This window comes from Halichoerus grypus, chromosome 1, assembly GCF_964656455.1.
Source record: "Halichoerus grypus chromosome 1, mHalGry1.hap1.1, whole genome shotgun sequence".
Classification (NCBI taxonomy): Eukaryota; Metazoa; Chordata; class Mammalia; order Carnivora; family Phocidae; genus Halichoerus; species Halichoerus grypus.
Window position 1 is genome coordinate 121,404,495 of NC_135712.1, and position 19,204 is coordinate 121,423,698.

The following is a 19,204-nucleotide window of genomic DNA, read 5'->3' on the forward strand; positions in this document are numbered from 1 at the left end:
TGGAGTCAGAGACTGGGATATGATGTAGGTGGTGTCACTATCTGGGTGGCCTTGGTCAAATTGCTTATTTCTTGATCTGCAACAGCTATCTCACAGGGTTATACGAGGTTTAAGGGAGATAACGTGCTAATGCCTAGCACCGTGTCTAGCACATAGTAAGTGCTCAATAAATGGTAGCAGTTACGTGAAAGTTAGGTTTCCTAAACAGATTATCTCTTAATGCTCGTATCTGAGTTATATAATTTTTCTATGAACCCATACCATGTAATCCAATGCTTCATATGTCACAAAGGTTGAATAGATGTTTGCTTAATACATGAACGGGATCTTTATTTTTCTCTTTGACATGGTGAAAAATCTTATTCAGGCAACTTTCCTAACCAATACGTAGGACCTAATAATGTTTCCTACCATAACCCAATGTATAGCTATTATCCAATTTGTCCGGGGTCCATTGTATGCCAAAATCATTCAAACAAGGGAATCAGCATGTAGAAAAGTATCCAGTGACAAATGTCCTATCATCAACACTTGATAATGCCTCTCTTTCAGGAAGTTAGACAATTGATCTCTCCCTTGCCTGGCTTTGGTAAGGCCCCATTTCTTTCTACAGTCCATTACAAAGAGGTAAACAAGAAGCGCAGTTCTTCACCAAACTGCTTTATGGTCATTTATATTTAGCTATGCATTATTAGCACGGGGTGGGAAAACTTTTATTTTAGGCTTTGTGGCGTATGATTGTGTCGCCAACTACTCAACCTGCCACTGTAGTACAAAACAGCCACAGGCAACACATAAACAACTCAACATGGCTATATTCCAATAAAACTTTATGAACATTTTATCATTTATACTTCAATAAAGCTGACAAAAAGCAGAGAAAAAACCTTTATGGACACAAATTTGAATTTAATTTACTTTTCAAATGTCAGGAAATATTCCTTTGATTTTTTCCCCACCAACCATATAAAAATGCAAAAACCATTCTGAACTGGCAGGTTATAGAATTATTACATAGGTATTAAGTACCTACAGGGTACAGTTTGCCAAGCCCTGTGCTAGCATTTATAATCATGGGAATAAGTGTAGCAGCAATGGTCCTGGCTCCTCATCACAAACTCAAATTTTCTCAAGGTCTACTACTCCACAAATATTATATCATCCCAAACATATCATTCATTTCCAGACAGAACATTCTGAAAACCCAACTCAGTCACTAATTTTAGTTCTACAAATCTAATAAAGATCATATTTTAACCCATCTCTTGGTTTATATCTGTCTTAGATTGTAAACGATAAAATAACTAACTTGTACTTCACATTTTAAGAACAAGAATTATAATTCAATGGTTTATGCAACTACAATTAACACAGATAATAATATAATATTCAATTTTATGTCCCCATTTAATGAAACTCTGAAATAAAAATTCATTACTTGATTTTATAAATACCTCTATTATGTATATAGCATTATCACTCCCAGGTTTGCTTCTTTCAGTATGTTGAAGGCCAACGGTCTCAATACTGTGGGCAAGTGGCAAAACCTGGTATGGTCATGGTTAACTCTTTAAAAATACTTACCATCATGAAAGAATGTTGCAGAGTTCATTTAAAATTCTTTGGTAGATTAGCCTTAAGAAGATAACTAACAATTTAACCACAGATTAAGTCAAGGAATTCTGAATTCTGCATGAATTTGCTATTATTCAGTAGCAAAGCCAAGTCCTGAAGGGTGCCACTTCTGTGGTACCGACGAAAACCTTCAACATGTTCGTTTCAGGTGTTTTGTTTCAACATGCAGGCTAAGGCTCAGAAATAATTCCTTGCATCTGCCTGATTTCATGGCAGAGACAGTTACAGAATTTTGACACTGTGCCTTTTAAATGACCATTTAAAATTACTGAACTTCGCAAAAATATTTTAAAAATATAAATTCATGGTATAATGATACTGTTACCCAGAAAACCAACTAGTAATAAAATCCAGCTACAACCAATGATAAAAATGTTCAAAAGTGAAATCCTTAAGCAAGATTTTCATAGCAGAAAGGTATTAGGAAAAACTGATCTATATTTATAAATATATTTTAAAATCCTGTTAACTTTAAAAATACAGAAGAACTTACATTTGTTCAAAATGTGAACATATACATTTGGGATATGATTTTATATAAATGATGACCCCTTGGAGAAATGACATTTGAGGCAACCATGGACAGTAGTACTTAACCAAAGTCAAGTAAAACTTGGCCTCTTCACTTTTCTGAAGACATCCATTACCTATGATTTTAACCAATTACTGATTTATATTGTAATATCCTACTTAACTCCAAGAAAAAATTGTACTTGGTGCTTTGGAGAACATGCTATAGCTATAGCATCAAAAAGTTTTGAAAACCAGTATTTTAAATATGTTTTAAAATATAAGAGTAAAAAGACATCTTATCCTTAATGAGAGATAAACTGAAGAAAGGGCCTATGCTTCTGAAGTATAAATATTTTTTACTAGAATGAATAGTTTTAGAAATTTATAGCATAAAACATCACTATTTTCATTGCAAACTTTTTTAAAATTTATGCTCCAATGCTGTTCAGCTCTTCTAATACACTTAAAATATATATTTATTTTTAATCTTCCAATTAAATCATTTAAGATATTCTAACAAATGCTTCCATTTATTGAGCACCTACAGGCACCCTGCTAAATATTTTAAATACATTAGATCTCATCCTCACAATGGCCCTGTAGATATAACTTCCTCTGCTGGGAAAAAGAGGGTAGAAGACAAATTCTCCTTCTTTGTTTTCCTTTTATTTTTCTCTGCCTTAAAAAAAAACCAAATAACCCCAAAAAACCCACTGTTCACCCTCGGCTACTTTCTTCACATTTATCATGTAAAACATCTATGACTGGATGATCACCCCCTCCCCACAAGGAACAAAAACTTAAGACTTCATGTTTTCAATTCTTGAAAATATAAAAGGCATTTAGAAAACATTAAAAATAACAAAAATATTAAATAATTTCTAAATTGATTCAAGGATAGCTATATTGATATCACCATGTCCATTTTAATTGGTTCCCAATAATTCTTTGAGCCCCTAGCAAATTCTTATTGTTCATTTCTTACTTTTCTCTGACTTACTGAGGTTTTATTATAAATGCTGAGTTTTAAGGCTGTGTTTTACTGCTCTTTATCTCACCTCTGCTTCCCCCTCCCTCCACCCATTGGACAATGTCTATACAATGTAGGAAGTTCAGTCAATCTATGGAGAATCAAATTACTGATCTTAAAAATCTGACATTCATTAATAGGGGAGATAATATTTTATACAGATGTATATTGCAGAATTGGTTGATTCCTAAGAGTCAGGCTAATTCCTATAAACCAAATCATACCTTTATCCCTATGGGGGAGGGGGGGAAACACTGGTCCAGATTCACACTTGTGAATGCTATAAATTTTTTAAACTCATACATTTATACAGCAAAAGAACCCCTAAGAAATAATGGTAAAAATCATTTCAAAATTAAACAACTACCATATCATAAAACATGTTCTATTTGATCTATTATCAAAGTGAGAAGACACACCCTTGGGATTGTCTGCCTTTTGGAAAATGGGAGTTTCTTGCATTTTCTCTATGCTAAATATAGTGAAACCCCTTGCCTATATGATCAGATATAGATTTCTGTATTTTCAAGCTTATCTCTTCACATACTTGTGTAATTTCTAATAAAGTTATGTAAGTTCTCAATGCAGAAAGGCCCACATATAATTGGATTAAGGGTGCTTAATAATGCAATTTTGCAATGTGGTTCACTCATCCATTTGTCCATTCGTTCATTTTTTCCACCCATTCTTCAAATATGCATTAAGTGCCAACTAAGCACCTGGCAATGTTGTAGATGCTGGGAATACAGTGATGAGCCAAACATAAAAAATCCCTGCCCTCAATGGAGCTTACATTCTAGTTCCTCAAAAGGGATCTGCAGCTAAAATATAAGTACTCAAAATCCAAGAGGAAAACTTTCTGAAAGGCTCCATCAGTCAGACACCTCAAAGGAGCAAAGGCTACAACAGTACTACATTTAACATTTGTAATGTGTCTTATTTTTATCAAAAATAAAAATCACATCATGTTAAGTTTATTAACTTCCTTGAATTTTAGTTTATATTTACTACTTCTATTTCCCTCAATTTACACTTTCTGTTTCTGATAAATTCTACCAGTTCCTTGAAGAGAGTAAAAGCAAAACAATCCTTTCAATTTCCAACCTAACTGATGATCAATAGGTATTAATCAAGTGATGGTCTTTATAAGAGCAATTTTTTATTAGAAAGGAATTGGCTTCACCATTACAGGACTGTTTGCCACTGCTGCCTCTGTAGGACTTAACCACTGACTGGAGTTTGACGGGGGATGCCAGTATTTGTAATAATCTTAGGTATCTTAACCTCTTTCTTTTGTTACTGTCCCATTAACTGAACATATGCTTCTTAGTCAGCATGAACATGTGCTAAAGCTATCATTAGAAACTAGACTTTGCCCAGGGCAGAGCTTACAGCTCATCTTTACCTGGCACTGCTGTCAGTGCACTTACCGCTAATGCGCTCTGGACCCTTCGTCACTGAGCTCTCAATTGCTCCTCTGCCCTTGCTTTCTCTGACCAAAATCCTTGAATTATTCTAAGTGGAATATGGCCAGGCCACCTCTGTTGTCAAGCTCAGTGGTGCTTCATCTTTTCTTGGGCTTCTCCCTCTTTATGTCACAGCCAAGAGTAATGTTTCCCACTTTCAACTGCAGAACTTTTCCACCCTCCTTCACTTTCTAACAGGACACTGTGGGAAATTGGGCAATTTATAAGTATGCCACAGAGTGATAAAGGAGGCAAAGCCAGAAATCCGGATACCAACTTTGCTCTGCACAGAAGGATACAGAAAGATCCAAGCGTATTAAAGGAAATACCACTCTGTGTATGGTTTCTGTATTTTCATTTCTATATTTATTCAACAAATATTTATTGAGTGCTTATTAGGTTCCAAGGACTGTTATACAGTTGTTTTCTTTTAATGGGAATACACCAACACTGCTCCAACGCAGGAATGGTAAATTTCTAATCTACAGGTCATGTTCAGTCGTTAGCTTAATTTTTTCTAGCCCAGAGAGAATGATCAAGAAATGGAATCACAGCAGGCCTTTAGAAGTCTTTCGAAGCAAGAAGACAGACTAAATCTATGATGAGAGCAGGCCTGTATCTTTCTCCTTTATTGCTGTGTATACCTGTCTCTACCTCTTTACTCTAGTTTTCTCTTCTTCGTTCTGCCTCATTTCTTTAATTGGCCATTATAGGGCAATGGGATATATAGATTATCTCCTGTATTTACTAAATACATTCTCATTTTTAATTTAAAAGGCAGATCAAATTAACACTTCATATTTTTATCCTAAAACAAAAAGCCTTTTTGTTGCTTTTGTTGGGGAGAACAGGTCTACAGTCCTTGAAATTTCTTTCACAGAGTCTCCACTCATTAATTCAGTAAACTGAAATTCCATCTCAACAAGCATAAATATTGCATTAAAAAATAAAACAATAATAAACATTGTACTTCAAGAATCTACACAAAAAAGGAATACAATCAAAGTTTATAAGGCATAAGTGTAAAAGGTAAATAAATATTTCATGGAGAAAGTAAATAAAAATCTATCCAGATAATTATTTTGACAAAAAAAATGGAATAGAAATAAATGCATTCAAAGGAAGAGTTATCATTTTATCATTTTTTATACACTGAAAATAAGGATTCTCCACTCCTAAGAACCATTTTCATGCAGATTTTATCACAAAATTATTTTATATTTTCCATTTTACAATTTCTCTCTTCAATAGTTGCTATAAACTGTAAATTATTCAACACTTAATTTCCCAGGATTAAATATCTTCCTAAAAACTCTATAAATCCCCATTACATAAGAACGTCACAGTATCTTTTCTTTACCACACAAAAAAATAATTATAACTTATTCTTTATTTGTCATCTTTCTACAGAAATTATCAGGATTTAGCCTTACCAGGAAATTATACACATTATGAATACAAGTTTTAATAGACTACTGATCAGACTATTATGTTGCAAGTATTTCTAGAACATGATATCACAAATTAAGTCATTAATTCCAAAACAATAGTTTATTAACAAAAAAGTACAAAGAAGTACAAATGGACATCCTATTTCCCCCCCATTATGGTCCATCTATCTATCTCCCTTTCAGTCCATGGCACAGCCTTCTTGAGCTAAAAGAATAGGTAAAATACTTCTCTTTCCAATGGTCCTAATAACCATCCAAAACCAAATCATTATGTATTTAAGTTATACAGTCCATGTCAATTTTTTAAAAAATGTTTTATCTATATGAGTTGCCATAAAAGCCTCTTCCCTTGCAATACACCATGTACCTAAACTGAATGAAACATATCAGTATCAACATCCATAAATCATGCTTACACATAGGGAATATCAGATCATTAGTACGTTTGCCTTGAAGTAACAGATTACAAATGAAAGCTTAGAAGTGTCAAAAAGGATTTTCATAGATATTTACTAAACACTTCAAGTCAAAAACATCCTGTTAACTGAACTAAACTGAGGTACATGGAAAACGTTTAGTTTAGTTGTGTTTTTTGCACTGATTTTTAAATCAAAGCTACTCACATATCTAATCTCTCTACTATTATTTCAATTTTCTCCAATAATGGTTCCTTTTCAATTTATTTCAATAAACCTACAGTTTTCCCCATACTTCTCTCTCTCTCTCTCTCTACAAGCCCAAAGTACTTCTCTGAATCATGGTAAATTCCCAATACTTTTTGGTTTTCCTCAGAGGGCTATAGATGGGAGATATAATAAATCACCATGTTTCAATAAATAATGCCAATTTGCTCTTTCTGCTATAATTCATCAAGACAGAACACATGGATTAATTTACTGATGTTCCTAAAAGCCATGTGTAAAATTTATTAGATGATGTATTTTTTTGAGTGGTAAGCTCCAGTCTTTTGGTTTGTGGAGGCAGCCAGGTCAGAGCTTAACACTCTACTTTAGTCCCTGCTTAGAACTATTCTATAAAGAACATGAGTTCAGTGTTAGACTAGGCTGTAGTAACATAAGGTGCTAGACCAGTGATACATTTTTTGGGAACTGGAAAATTCAGATGACCACTCACTAAACATAAAATCATTATTCCACAAAGATTTTATTCACATCAAACTTGCACAGTAGCAAAAAAAAAAAAAAAAAAAAATCAAAACATAACTAAGCCACATATCAAAGAACAATATACAATAAAGATTTGAATTTCTCAATGGCATTGGAAAGTTTTTCCATAAATAACATTTACAATTCTAGTGTTAGATCTTTCAAGGTGTCTGAAGCTTCACAGTGCTAGAATTGATTTTATCAGAACACATGCAAAAATGTGCAACATAATAATTCATATTAATGACAGAAAAAAGCACGCCAGTTATTTGTCATTCCAGCACGGACATGCCACTCTATGTTCTAAAAACAAACAACCCCCAAATCCGGGTCCCATTCATTCTTCAATTATGCCTTTAGTCATTCTGCTTTATTATATTCAAACAGTCACTGTTAGTGCTCTTCACCACGACTTTCAGGTTGACGTCACTCCCTGCCTGCTGGCTGTCAGGACTGGGGGACGCCCCTCTCCCAGACTCACCTTCTTCCGGATGTCTTCATCATTTGCTCCTAGAGAGGCATAGAGCTTGAATGCAGCCTGGCGGAGTTCATGAGCGTGTTTTAAGTCATGATCAAGCTATGGAAGGGAAAAAAAGGTATACTGCAACTCAGTCCACAAATCTAATTTTCAATAAAACTGACAACTCTTAAGATATTACTGCTCTCATTGAATTCTTAGTTATTTCTGGGTTCTGTTCACATATGACTGAGACCTTGCTGTGCTTGCGTCAGCATGACCTAGAATGCGTGCAGTCTGCTTCTGTCTAAAAGTGAACACCATAACATCTGACACTGGTACATGAAAAGTCTTTGTGAACCTTTGACCCTTAAAAATGCAGTGTTCCCAGATGGCAGCTTTAGTGGCACTGATGCTTGCTTGCACCAGCTCTTTGAAATGCTGTCCTCAAAAACTAGGCACTCAGGCCTTTCTAGCCCCCAGACTACAGCTGATATAATGTTGCTGCAACAGGGTCTCTAGGAGGTTTTCTTAAACACCAACAGCAGTGCTAGCCTAATTTCAGCATTTAACAAGATTTTAGAAAGAGGAAAACCTTTGTGAAAATCTTAATGAACAATATACCATGGTAGTCATTACTATGTTATCTATTATAATTATCTGAGATTTATGTTTAAGGTTACTTACTGGTATGAAACAATTAATGCTATCTTTCCACATGCATAACTGGCTAGGTTTTCAGTTCTTCTGTACACCTGATGATTTATCACTAAACTACCACAAAAATGAAACAGAAGGATGTTCTCATGACACTTTCAATGACTAAATACAAATCAGTAAATACATAAGGCATATCAATAATGTAAATAATTTTATAACTAATTCACCCAAATGACTGCCACTCCAAATGAGTTGCCTTGGAAAGGTTCGCCTTTATGCAATGATAAAAGTATTGTTTATAACATTCTGAGACCCTCTTCTGAAACTTCTTAAAGAGCTAAGTGGCATATTAGTTAGAAAACCCTAAATTCATCAACTAAGAGTTTTATTAAGTTAATTGTCACAGACTGTGGTATGTAAAGATGGGGAAATAAACCTAGCTAACATTATTTAGGGTAACAAATAACAACAACAGGGGCACCTGGGTGGCTCAGTTGTTAAGCGTCTGTCTTCGGCTCAATTCGTGATCTCGTGTCTGGCTCCCTGTTCAGTGGGGTGTCTGCTTCTCCCCCTCCCTCTGCCCTTCCCCCCACTCGTGCTCTCTCTCCCTCTCAAATAAAGTATTTAAAAACAAACAAACAAAAAAAGCCAAATAACAAGAACAGTAGTTCCAAAAATATTTTGATCAAAGCAGGCACTGATGGATTATGGGAGGAACTCCCCAATATACAACACTCATTTTGATGTATAAGTTCTAAAATATCTATTCTTAAAGTCTTAAGTACTTTCTAGTCATAACATATAGTAGAATATGGACTTGGATTAACATATGCCATGAAAATCACACACTTATTAACATGTAAGACTTTCTCACTATGGGTCTAGTATCTATATTTTTATGGTCAGAAACCACTGTATAATCCATCATCAAAAATAAAGATGACAAACATATTCAGGTTTGGTATAAAAGATCATTTTAAAAAAATTATTATTATTCTAGTTTTACTGTGACGGAAATAAAATGAAAAAACCCTAACAGAGAGATAATCTTCTACATACTAAATGATTTACACAGGTACAGGCTACAAGTTCTTACAACTATGTTTCCTCACCTCCTGTCCATCCAAGTGTCCCATTTGCCTTGCTAGGACGGTCAACTGAGGGTGTTCATGAGGCCATTGTTAGGACTTGCTCATGTATTTTTCTACCAGTGAGATACTATGTGCAAGTGGCCAGCGGGAAAACAGACAAGGTAGCTGGTTCAAAGTAACCCATCACCTGTACTGGAAGAACAATACTACTGAAGGAAGAGCAGGCACTAACTTTAATTCATAGAGGGCAGTGTACATTATTAATACCAGTAACAGTGAAGGTTACTTTGGGCCCTTTCTAAAAGAAAAAGATAAACCCTTGAGAGTTCATTTTTTCAGTGTTAAATGCCAAGTGAACAGTTGCCTGCCAAATGAAGTTTTGGGGAACTCAGGGGGCATGGGAGAGGTCAAGAGAAAAGTTAAAAAAAAAAAATTACCATTGGGAACACTGGAATCAAAAATACAGTCACATTCATGAAACAGTACTGGTTACTAATTAGGAGGCAATGCTCTCTCTACCATGACCTCCTTTTTTTTTTTTAAGATTTTATTTATTTATTTGACAGAAAGACACAGAGAGAGAGGGAACACAAGCGGGGGGGTGGGGGGGTGGGAGAGGGAGAAGCAGGCTTCCCGCCGAGCAGGGAGCCCGACGTGGGGCTCGATCCCAGGACCCTGGGATCATGACCCGAGCCGAAGGCAGACGCTTAACGACTGAGCCACCCAGGCGCCTCTCTACCATGACCTCCTTAAATAAACTTTCTCTAATTGAATATTGTTTTCTTATGCTTAGAGAAATGGATATGACAAATAGGCTGAGAAGAACAAAGTCAAAAGAAATATCTAACTATTCTAAGGAACTTACAGTTTGAGAAAAAGTTTGAGGAAAGCACAGTTTGGTTCTTGGTGGTCTCAAACTAGAGGTTAAATAGTGCTTTAGCTGACACTAGCAGGCCCAAAGCACAGTATAAAACTGAAGCAAGGTAAGAGAAGAAGATGACAAAAGTTAGAAAAGATAGCAAAAGAGAAAGACAGTGGTGGAGAGTCAAATAAGGCCACTCACATCACCTGTCACAGAAGATTACCTTTGACCTAAAGAACGAGAATACAGCAAGAGAGATGATTCTGGGAACCTCAACAGGATAAGATAATGTTGATATAAATACCCAGCTTAGAGACCCCACTATTTTTGGGTTTTAGGTGGGAATTAGGGATGTAATTTTCTTCCTTCCTGATTACCTGCTTAGCAAAAAATTTCTGATAATTACATGAGACAAACTGGATTCAAAAACCCATAAAACATCATCTATGTTATCAAAGGGAAAAGATTCCTTCATTTAAAAGGGCTTTGAACTGTAATTATTAATTGGTTCAAAGTTGTGAGCAGTAAGAAAAACTTCTTAAAAATCCCTTACTTGAGCTGCTGAAAAGAAAAACAGAACATACCCTTTTAATATCAGTGATGGCACTCACTGAGCTGGGATACTTGAAATAATCAGCAAGCATGGCAATGAGGTGATCAGTTATGCTAGCGATTCTCTGTAGCTCAACATCTGGTTCAATCAGATAGGCGAGTGTCTCAGCTCCTTCAACTCTCTCCTCTAGTAATCTCTCCTTACTGCACATTCGAACCAAACAAGGCAGTGTCTGGAAGGTAGTGAAATTAATTATTTGCTTTGTGGTAAAGGCAAAAGCTTGATGGAGAGCATATAGTGACTAAATCAACTCAATGGTTTTTATTGGCAGTCAAGTTAGCGATCAAATGTTTCAGAGAATGAAAGGTTGTTTGGAATGTAAAAACAAAGTTCAGTGTATATTAATCATTTGTGCTGGCACAGTAAACCCTAATCATACAATCAAAGCATATTAATACAAACTCTAATCAGGCTTTTGGAATGGATAAAATTGAAACTTTATTATACAACCTTATAAAAGACATTTAAGAATCCCTAATAAATCATGTCTGAGGTTTCTGTCCCATCTATGTATTTATTTATTTAAAAGACATCCAGCAAAGTGGCCGGTTAGCTCAGGTGGTTAGAGCATGGTGCTGATAAAAGACATCCAGCAGTTTAATCAGGAACAACTGTGCTGGAGAAAAAGTATGCTATCTTTTCTTTAGTGAATAATATGACTGGGATGACTTTTATTTTTGGGGTGCAATCAATACCTACAAAACCAAAATACAGCTTTAAAAATTCAGTGATCTTACCATTACTCAGATTCCATGAGTTTTCCTATAATGTGAGTGAAATGCATCAATCGTAGTTCCTAGGTTTTCTAAATCACTCCCTAGAATGACTATACCTGCTAGTTCAATTTTACTTCTGAGGTCCTTCAAAAATCTTGGTGCTGGTCTTGGTAATTTATCTACATTAGGTCCTCAATAAAAATATTCCATGTATTTACTATTTCTAAGGCTGATGAACCCACTTTAAACAATACCACAAAAATGGAAACTGAAATGTTATAATTATAGGAAGCCTTCCTCAATTACTGTAATCAACTATGCTTTGCTCTTTTCTAAGTTCCTATTATATCTTTATCATAGAGTTTAGCACTTTACTGTACACTACTGATTTCCTATCAGGCTAGTGCAGGCTTTATAATACAATCCTAGGTGTCCAAGAGCAAAGCCTTATTCTTATTTTTTCTGAACAGTTATTAACATTTATTAATACCATAAATTCATGGATTATTGAATTTAACACTCACAACTACTACATGAAGAAGATGCTATTGACCTAGTTTACCAATAAGGTAGAAGAGGAGGGGTAGAGCAGTTGAGCAAATAAACCAAGGTTACTTGCATGGAATCCCTTAGAACTCTACACAATGATGCTTACTTAGTGGGTCCTCAGTTCTAATTAATTGACTTGCTTCACCAAAGACTAAAGCAAACATTAGTCTTAATGCTCTTTTATCCTTAGGTTCATTTTGTACACTGATAATGAGAGATCTCATGATCATAAGATGATACATTATCAATTTATTTACACTTATTTTGTTCTTTGTAGCTAATAAGATGTTTAATATATTTAATATATTGTTATCTTCAAAATGACCCTGTGGGATAGATGAACAAAAATTATTGCCTCCATTTTCATGAGGCACCAAAAGAATAAGGGAGGTGCCCAAGGTTACTCAGGTCAGTCAGGGGTGGGAGTGCTGAAACCAGAATCCAGGTCTTGTAACTTTTAGGGCCAGTCTCTTACCTGGGTTTTTCTGAGTTCTAGTTGCTTTTGACATGTCACAATGATGTTGATGGTTTTCATGTGCTATTTTTTTCTTTTTCATTATGTCTTTTGATTATCTGCCATGAGGGTGATATAAAGTCTTTGTCTACGGAGCTAATGAACTGCTTTCCTATAAAACTATGTTGCAAACTTAAAGAAAATCAAGGATTAAAATATATTTTCTATTTCACCTGAATTTTACATATTTTTACAACTTCTAGATCCTCCTACTTTCCATAAAAATAAAAAAGGTGTGACAGGAAAAGAACTACTTCACTCTGACTCTCAAGACACATCTAAAAACAATTTTTTAAAACTACATGGCATTCCATTAAAAACAAAAGCATGGTGTTTTAATATTATTTTATGCTATGCACATATACCATAGTTATAAATGTATAAAAAGAAATAAGAGAAAAAAAAGAAAGGGGAATACCAATATTTATATTCAACACTTACGACTGGGGAACTTTTGCATGTGTTTAGAGAGAATTAATTAGCTCACCTTTAATACAATACAGTTGTCATCTGTCCGAATTGCTCCAGCTCTACACATGTAAGTTAAACTGGAATAAGACGGCAGAAAGTAAGTTTTGGCTTGTGTTTTAAAGCTTTAAAAGAAAAATTCCTTGCCTTTAGGATTTTATGGAAAAAAAAAAAGACAGCTACTCTTATTTATCTTGAGGGAGAAGGTTTTCATATTACCTTTGATGAGGTTCTGCCAATTTAATAATCAAAAACAACTAACTGATATATACAACAATAATTCAGATATTTTTCAAAAATACATACAAAATTGTTTTAAAAATAAAGGCTTAATGAACAGATAAACTTTAAAGCTAGGTGCTGGGCACAATGGAGTTCCTTATAATTTTTTCTAAATTTTTTGTGTGAGAAAGTTTCCATAATAAAAAGGGGGGGGGAAGTTAAAAATAAAATATAAAGTTCACATGGTGTCTAAGATTAAATCAAGCTAAGCTGAGATAGTCTAACTCCAATACCAGTAGTACAAGTATCACACAAAAAGCACTTAACTTTTAACTCTTAGAGGTAGCCATAAGAAATTAACTAATAACTCTTCAGAGTTCGCCAGCATAGGCTTTGACAACTGGTCAATGATTTCGTTCTACTGAAAAACAATTTGCCTTCACAATTATATCTGGCTTTGAATAAGAATAAAATTACTTGGTACTCCCTAAGCAGGTACTGAACACTTCAGAAACTTAAATTAATGAATTTCCTTTTTGGATTAGGGTCCTTTAGTAAACTGGGGGGGGGGGGGGTGGTTAAAACACTCCATAATCTGGCTTTTATAGAAACCTATAAAAAAAAAAAAAAACAATAAAATTTTTACTTAGATTGTAGAGGACTAAATTGTTTATAGCTCTAATCATCTTAAGACTTGTTACCACATTTTTTTAAACCAGTTCCATGAGAGCATTTATCTTACTTAACAAAAAGGTTTTTGAAGACAAAAAGCAAACAAGCATACAAATAATATACTCAAAAAACAAACAAAAACAATTCATTGTGCATGAGTAATTCACTGAAAATTTCTCATTCTCGCCTGAAATACTAAAAAGCCACAAATTCTTAAATACTGGAACAATTAATTTAGCAAAGAACCTTATACAACAGGTGCTCAACCTATCTATTAAATGTATTCATAATTACAGAATTGACATGTATTGAATGCTTAAATGACCCAGGACTTGTACTAATAAATTATCTTATAAACTGTCACATCTCTATAGGAATTTTATGTCTTGTTTTTCTAAAGATGAGGAAGCCATATTCCCTGAAATCATGCCTTGGTTATCAACTTCAACTAATTCTCACTCCATTATTTTCCTATCTTTATATTTTCTTCTTAGCATAAATTTGTTAGTTAAATCTAATTCTATATTATTTCAACTGAAATACAAGGAGAGTACGTTGAGAATATAATAATTTTCTGTGATAGTCTTAGCTGTTATATGAGTGTTGCTGCTCTGCATGCTACTAGTAGTACACTGAGTAAAAAACTCATGCCCATTTAAGAAAATGTGAGACAACCCCATGACTTGCAAATTCCAAAATCCTAAAACAAGATGGGGATTGGAGGTGAGCTAATTAGGCTGTCCAAAAGTTCTCTAACATATTGATAAAGCACTGCTGTTCTTCCCACATTGTCTTGACTTTTACCATTTTGCTGATGTCAGCTGCATCTCAATAGGCTTATCCCTCTGTAACATCTTCACAAAAATTTGTGGTAACAATTCTCCATCAACCAAAACTAGAAATAAAACAAACAACAAGAATTAAGGAACTCTTTAAATATACAAAGTTCATAAATTAAATCATGTAGGTGCCACTGAAAGTTCCAGCCTACCATTTACCAGGGTCATCGATACCTGGGGGTTTTCAAAAGCTAAAACTGAGAAGCATTTCAGTGCTTGCATTCGAACCTGTAACAATAAACAAAAAAATGCATTTATCTTGATTTTGCAAATATGAATTTTAATGTCTCAGATCTAAACTCTTCTGAAGAAACAACTGTTTAAATCTGCTTAAAATACTAAAAGAAGGCCTCAAGGGAATAAAAATAACACCTGAATATCTGGAGTACAGTAAGTTAAACTTAATTATAAAAAGTTAAAATTAATTTTGAAGTAACAGAAAAGAAAAAACAGGAAGTAGCAACTAAAATTTAATTAGATAAATTCCTAATCAAATTTAAAAGAACAATGTACAAAATACAATGTTGGTAAATCAAAGAGAGCTTCATTAACACTTAGTTACCAACTGCCTTTCAAGTGGGACATTTCTTCTTCCCAAACTACAAACCAGAGAACTGAAGAGAAGACAAAAAAAGGGAAAAAAAAAAAAGTGTACTCTTACAGTTGTGTGTGGGATGGGGTTGTGTCAAAGAGAACAGAAAGAAACAAAGTTACAATAAAAATCTGGAAAGGACTAAACTAACTTAACTTTTATTTTATTTTTTAAAGATTTATTTATTTATTTGAGAAAGAGAGAGGAGGGAGGATCAGAGGGAGAGGGATAGAGAACCCAAGCAAACTCTATGCTGAGCGCAGAGCCTGATGTAGGGCTTGATCCCGTGACCCCGAAACCACAACCCGAGCCGAAACCAAGAGTCAGAAGCTTTGACCAACTGTGCCACCTAGGCACCCCCTAATGTAACTTTTAAAGCACTGGGTGTTATTCACAACTAATGAATCATTGAACACTATACCAAAAACTAATGATGTACTATTCGTTGGCTAATTGAATTTAAATTAAAAAAACCAACAATAACAACGACAAAAAAAACCACTTACGAATTGTGCTACTATTCCTCAAAACCAGATTACTGGTCTGGGACCACAACACGGGTCAAACCCTTGACCACATACAATATATTTTACAATTTGCAGGAGCTCCTATGAGAACTGTTATTTTTCATTCTTTCTGTTCAGTTCTCACCAGACAATCTAATCCTCACTTCCAAGCCTGCGTCTACAATATGATGTTCTTATGTGGAATTTGAGATTGGCAGGATAGGTAGCTGAAGTGTGAAGAAGCCCTCTCCCTCATCTCAGCAATGATCTGCAGCACAGCATGTGCACACCTAAAATACGGGACCTAAAATATGCCAATGATACTTGGGACAATGGAGCAAACCTTGGCAAAAGAAAAATGTTACAAAACCTTTTTCCTTTCACAACCTGTAATCTATTATAGTACATAAGGAAGCTTGGTGCAGAAAAGAAAACAAAACAAAAAGAGGGAGAACTGAGGGAGTTTATGAAGCTAGAGGATGGAGAAGAGGAAGAACAGTAAATAGCCACCCCAGCAATTGTTTCTTGATGTGCCAGTGCTGACTGGTTTCAGCCTCCATGAGGCACAGGGTAGAGGAAGCAGCTCTCAGTATATATTTTCTTTCCCTCCCTCCGGCTAATTTCAAACTGGCTCCATTCCCCATTCCTATCCTTGTGAGTGCTTCACCAAGATCAAACTTTGGATGTCTGAAGTAGGAAAACATAGGTATTGGCAAGCTGCAATACAGACCAGATTAGAATCAGTGCATGCACGAGGACAGAAGACAAAAATGACTACTGCTCTCTCTGCTCTGCGTCAAAGTCATGGCATACCAGCTCTAATGTGACACAATGACAATGCCCCATTATCTGCTATAACTTGCTAGTTGGACAACAATGAAATGACCAAATTTTTAACTTAATGCTTGATAAAATATCATGATGCTGTTTACCCATATATAAAATACAGTGAAGGAAATTTAATTAACAAGTCTGAAAACCTTTGACTTTTTAATCAAAATACAAAACAGAACACATTAAAAAACAAAGCATCAGACAAAAATCTAAGTTTTTATGAGACTTCACATTTTGAAATACATAACACATTTTTTTTTTAAGATTTTATTTATTTGAGAGAGAGAGTGAGCAAGAGCAGGGTGGAGGGCAGAGGGAGAAGCGACCCCCCACTGAGCAAGGAGCCCAATGCGGGACTCTATCCCGAGACTCCAGGATCATGACCTTAGCCGAAGGCAGTCGCCTAACCGACTGAGCCACCCAGGCACCCTTGTAACACATTTTAAATGTTGATGTATATGTGGGTATATGCTCTAAGTTTGAGTCACTGTGGCTAAGTCAGGTCTCAAATATGAAATCAAAGTATTTCCTGATATAGCAAGCCATTGTTCCTACATACTTCAAGGCATCACCTCATGTGCAGCTTTGGCACTGACATCAGAGCAGAAGAGACTGAAAATCAGTAATAAATCAAGCCACAACCATATTCTGAAAAAAAAAAAAAAAAAAAATGGAAAGGCAAGGGTAGCTTTTAAAAATTTTTAAAGAGGATTCTATAGGTAAAACAATGCCCCATAACATTTTATTGATAAAATGTTATTCTTGATCACAGTATCTATCAAAGCAATAAAATATGTGGGCCTCCATCTAGTTCAAGACTCGAGAAACCAAAACTAAAGTATAAAAATCTGGCCATAATTTTTAACATCTTACTTTGTAAGATACTGAAGTTAGTAGGTGAGCAATATTCTGAACTGCACCATGGTTAAATAAAATTGTTTGATGATCTGGACCCTGTAAGAAAAGAGAATATAACATTAAAAAGAGTAATGATTCATTCCAACAAAACACTTACTTAAATGTAGAAAAGTTCATTTACTACAAATTGTCAGCTGCCCTTCTCTTGCATAAATCCCTCCTAATAAAGCAGGGTAGACAAAGGGCTGCCATTTCTTATGTCATCCCAGTTCTGTAGAACTACTGCTTCCTTACCTACCCCCAAATAATGAAGGGGGCACAGAAGCTATCCTGGCACAGGCCCTTTGCAGTTCTTAAATAACACACCATCACAGCAACAGAACCACTGTGAATTCTGCATTTCATGTGCACAACCTTACACTATGCCACTGGAGAGAGTAGTAGTCATTCTTGCAACTTTAGACTGATGAACTAGTCAGAGGAACTCTAAAACTAATTAAATGCAAGAAGAACTGGACCAGAGCTTAACCTACCTCAATACATCAGGGAAGTTTGAATTATGGATGGTGGAAAACACAACACTCCATACAGAGAAGCGAATGTGTTTTGGTTTGTTTCTATCTCGTTTCTCTTCTTAAATTATCATTTCTTAGAGTAGGAAGGTAAAGAAATGAGAAAATTCACGATTTTATTTTTCACTAACTGTCTTCTACTAAGCAATTTATTGAAATCTTCAAAGTGACAGAAGCTAAAGGTTAATGCAAGTCTTCGAAATTGCCACAGTTTGTATGCATTGATCTTTTAAAAATATTTTTCAATTTTTAAGTAATCTCTATAACCCATTATGGGGCTTGAATTTACAACTCCAAGATCAAGAGTCGAATGTTCTACCAACTGAGCCAGCCAGGTGCCCCTCTTACGCAATGATTTTATGTACCACCCGCCCACATAATGAAGTCAAAGCAAGGATAAGGATGCTACTTCATGCTTATCATTATTCAGAAGAGAAAAACACAGCACTGAAAGTTGGCTACCTATCTGGGTTCACCAGAGAAAACCAGTTGCTAGCCTAGAAAAAAAACCCTCTCCAATCAATTTTTCCAACCCACTATTCAGCCAAGTAACAATGATCCTGAAGATGCTCATTCTTTCCTGGACCAAAATATCCATCATCTGAAGTGGGGAGATCAGTATTCATAGTTCTGAATCAGAAAACAGCCATATTCTATTTTATAGGTAGTAATTCCCTGAACATTTTATATAGCATTAAAAGGCTCCTTTAAAAAACAAAAACACTTCAGCAATTTCCTTACTAACTTCTAATTTCTGATTTTTTTTTAAAGATTTTATTTATTTAATTGATAGAGAGAGAGAGACAGCGTGAGAGGGAACACAAGCAGGGGGAGTGGGAGAGGGAGAAGCAGGCCTCCGGCTGCACAGGGAGCCCGATGTGGGGCTCGATCCCAGGACCCTGGGATCATGACCTGAGC

General features: G+C 35.2%; 1 protein-coding gene across 3 annotated transcripts in view; it reads right to left on the reverse strand.

Annotated features, from left to right (window-relative positions):
* Positions 1 to 19,204, reverse strand: part of ARMC8 (armadillo repeat containing 8) — a 105,601-nt gene that overhangs the window by 37,789 nt on the left and 48,608 nt on the right. For all 3 annotated transcript variants that reach the window (XM_078071454.1, XM_036080936.2, XM_078071453.1), the window contains 6 exons: positions 17,730 to 17,810; positions 15,077 to 15,152; positions 14,890 to 14,980; positions 13,211 to 13,271; positions 10,916 to 11,116; positions 7,743 to 7,838 (listed from right to left, as the gene is read on the reverse strand). In XM_078071454.1, the coding sequence (XP_077927580.1) occupies positions 7,743 to 7,838; positions 10,916 to 11,116; positions 13,211 to 13,271; positions 14,890 to 14,980; positions 15,077 to 15,152; positions 17,730 to 17,810 (606 nt within the window). The remainder of the gene's footprint in view (positions 1 to 7,742; positions 7,839 to 10,915; positions 11,117 to 13,210; positions 13,272 to 14,889; positions 14,981 to 15,076; positions 15,153 to 17,729; positions 17,811 to 19,204) is intronic.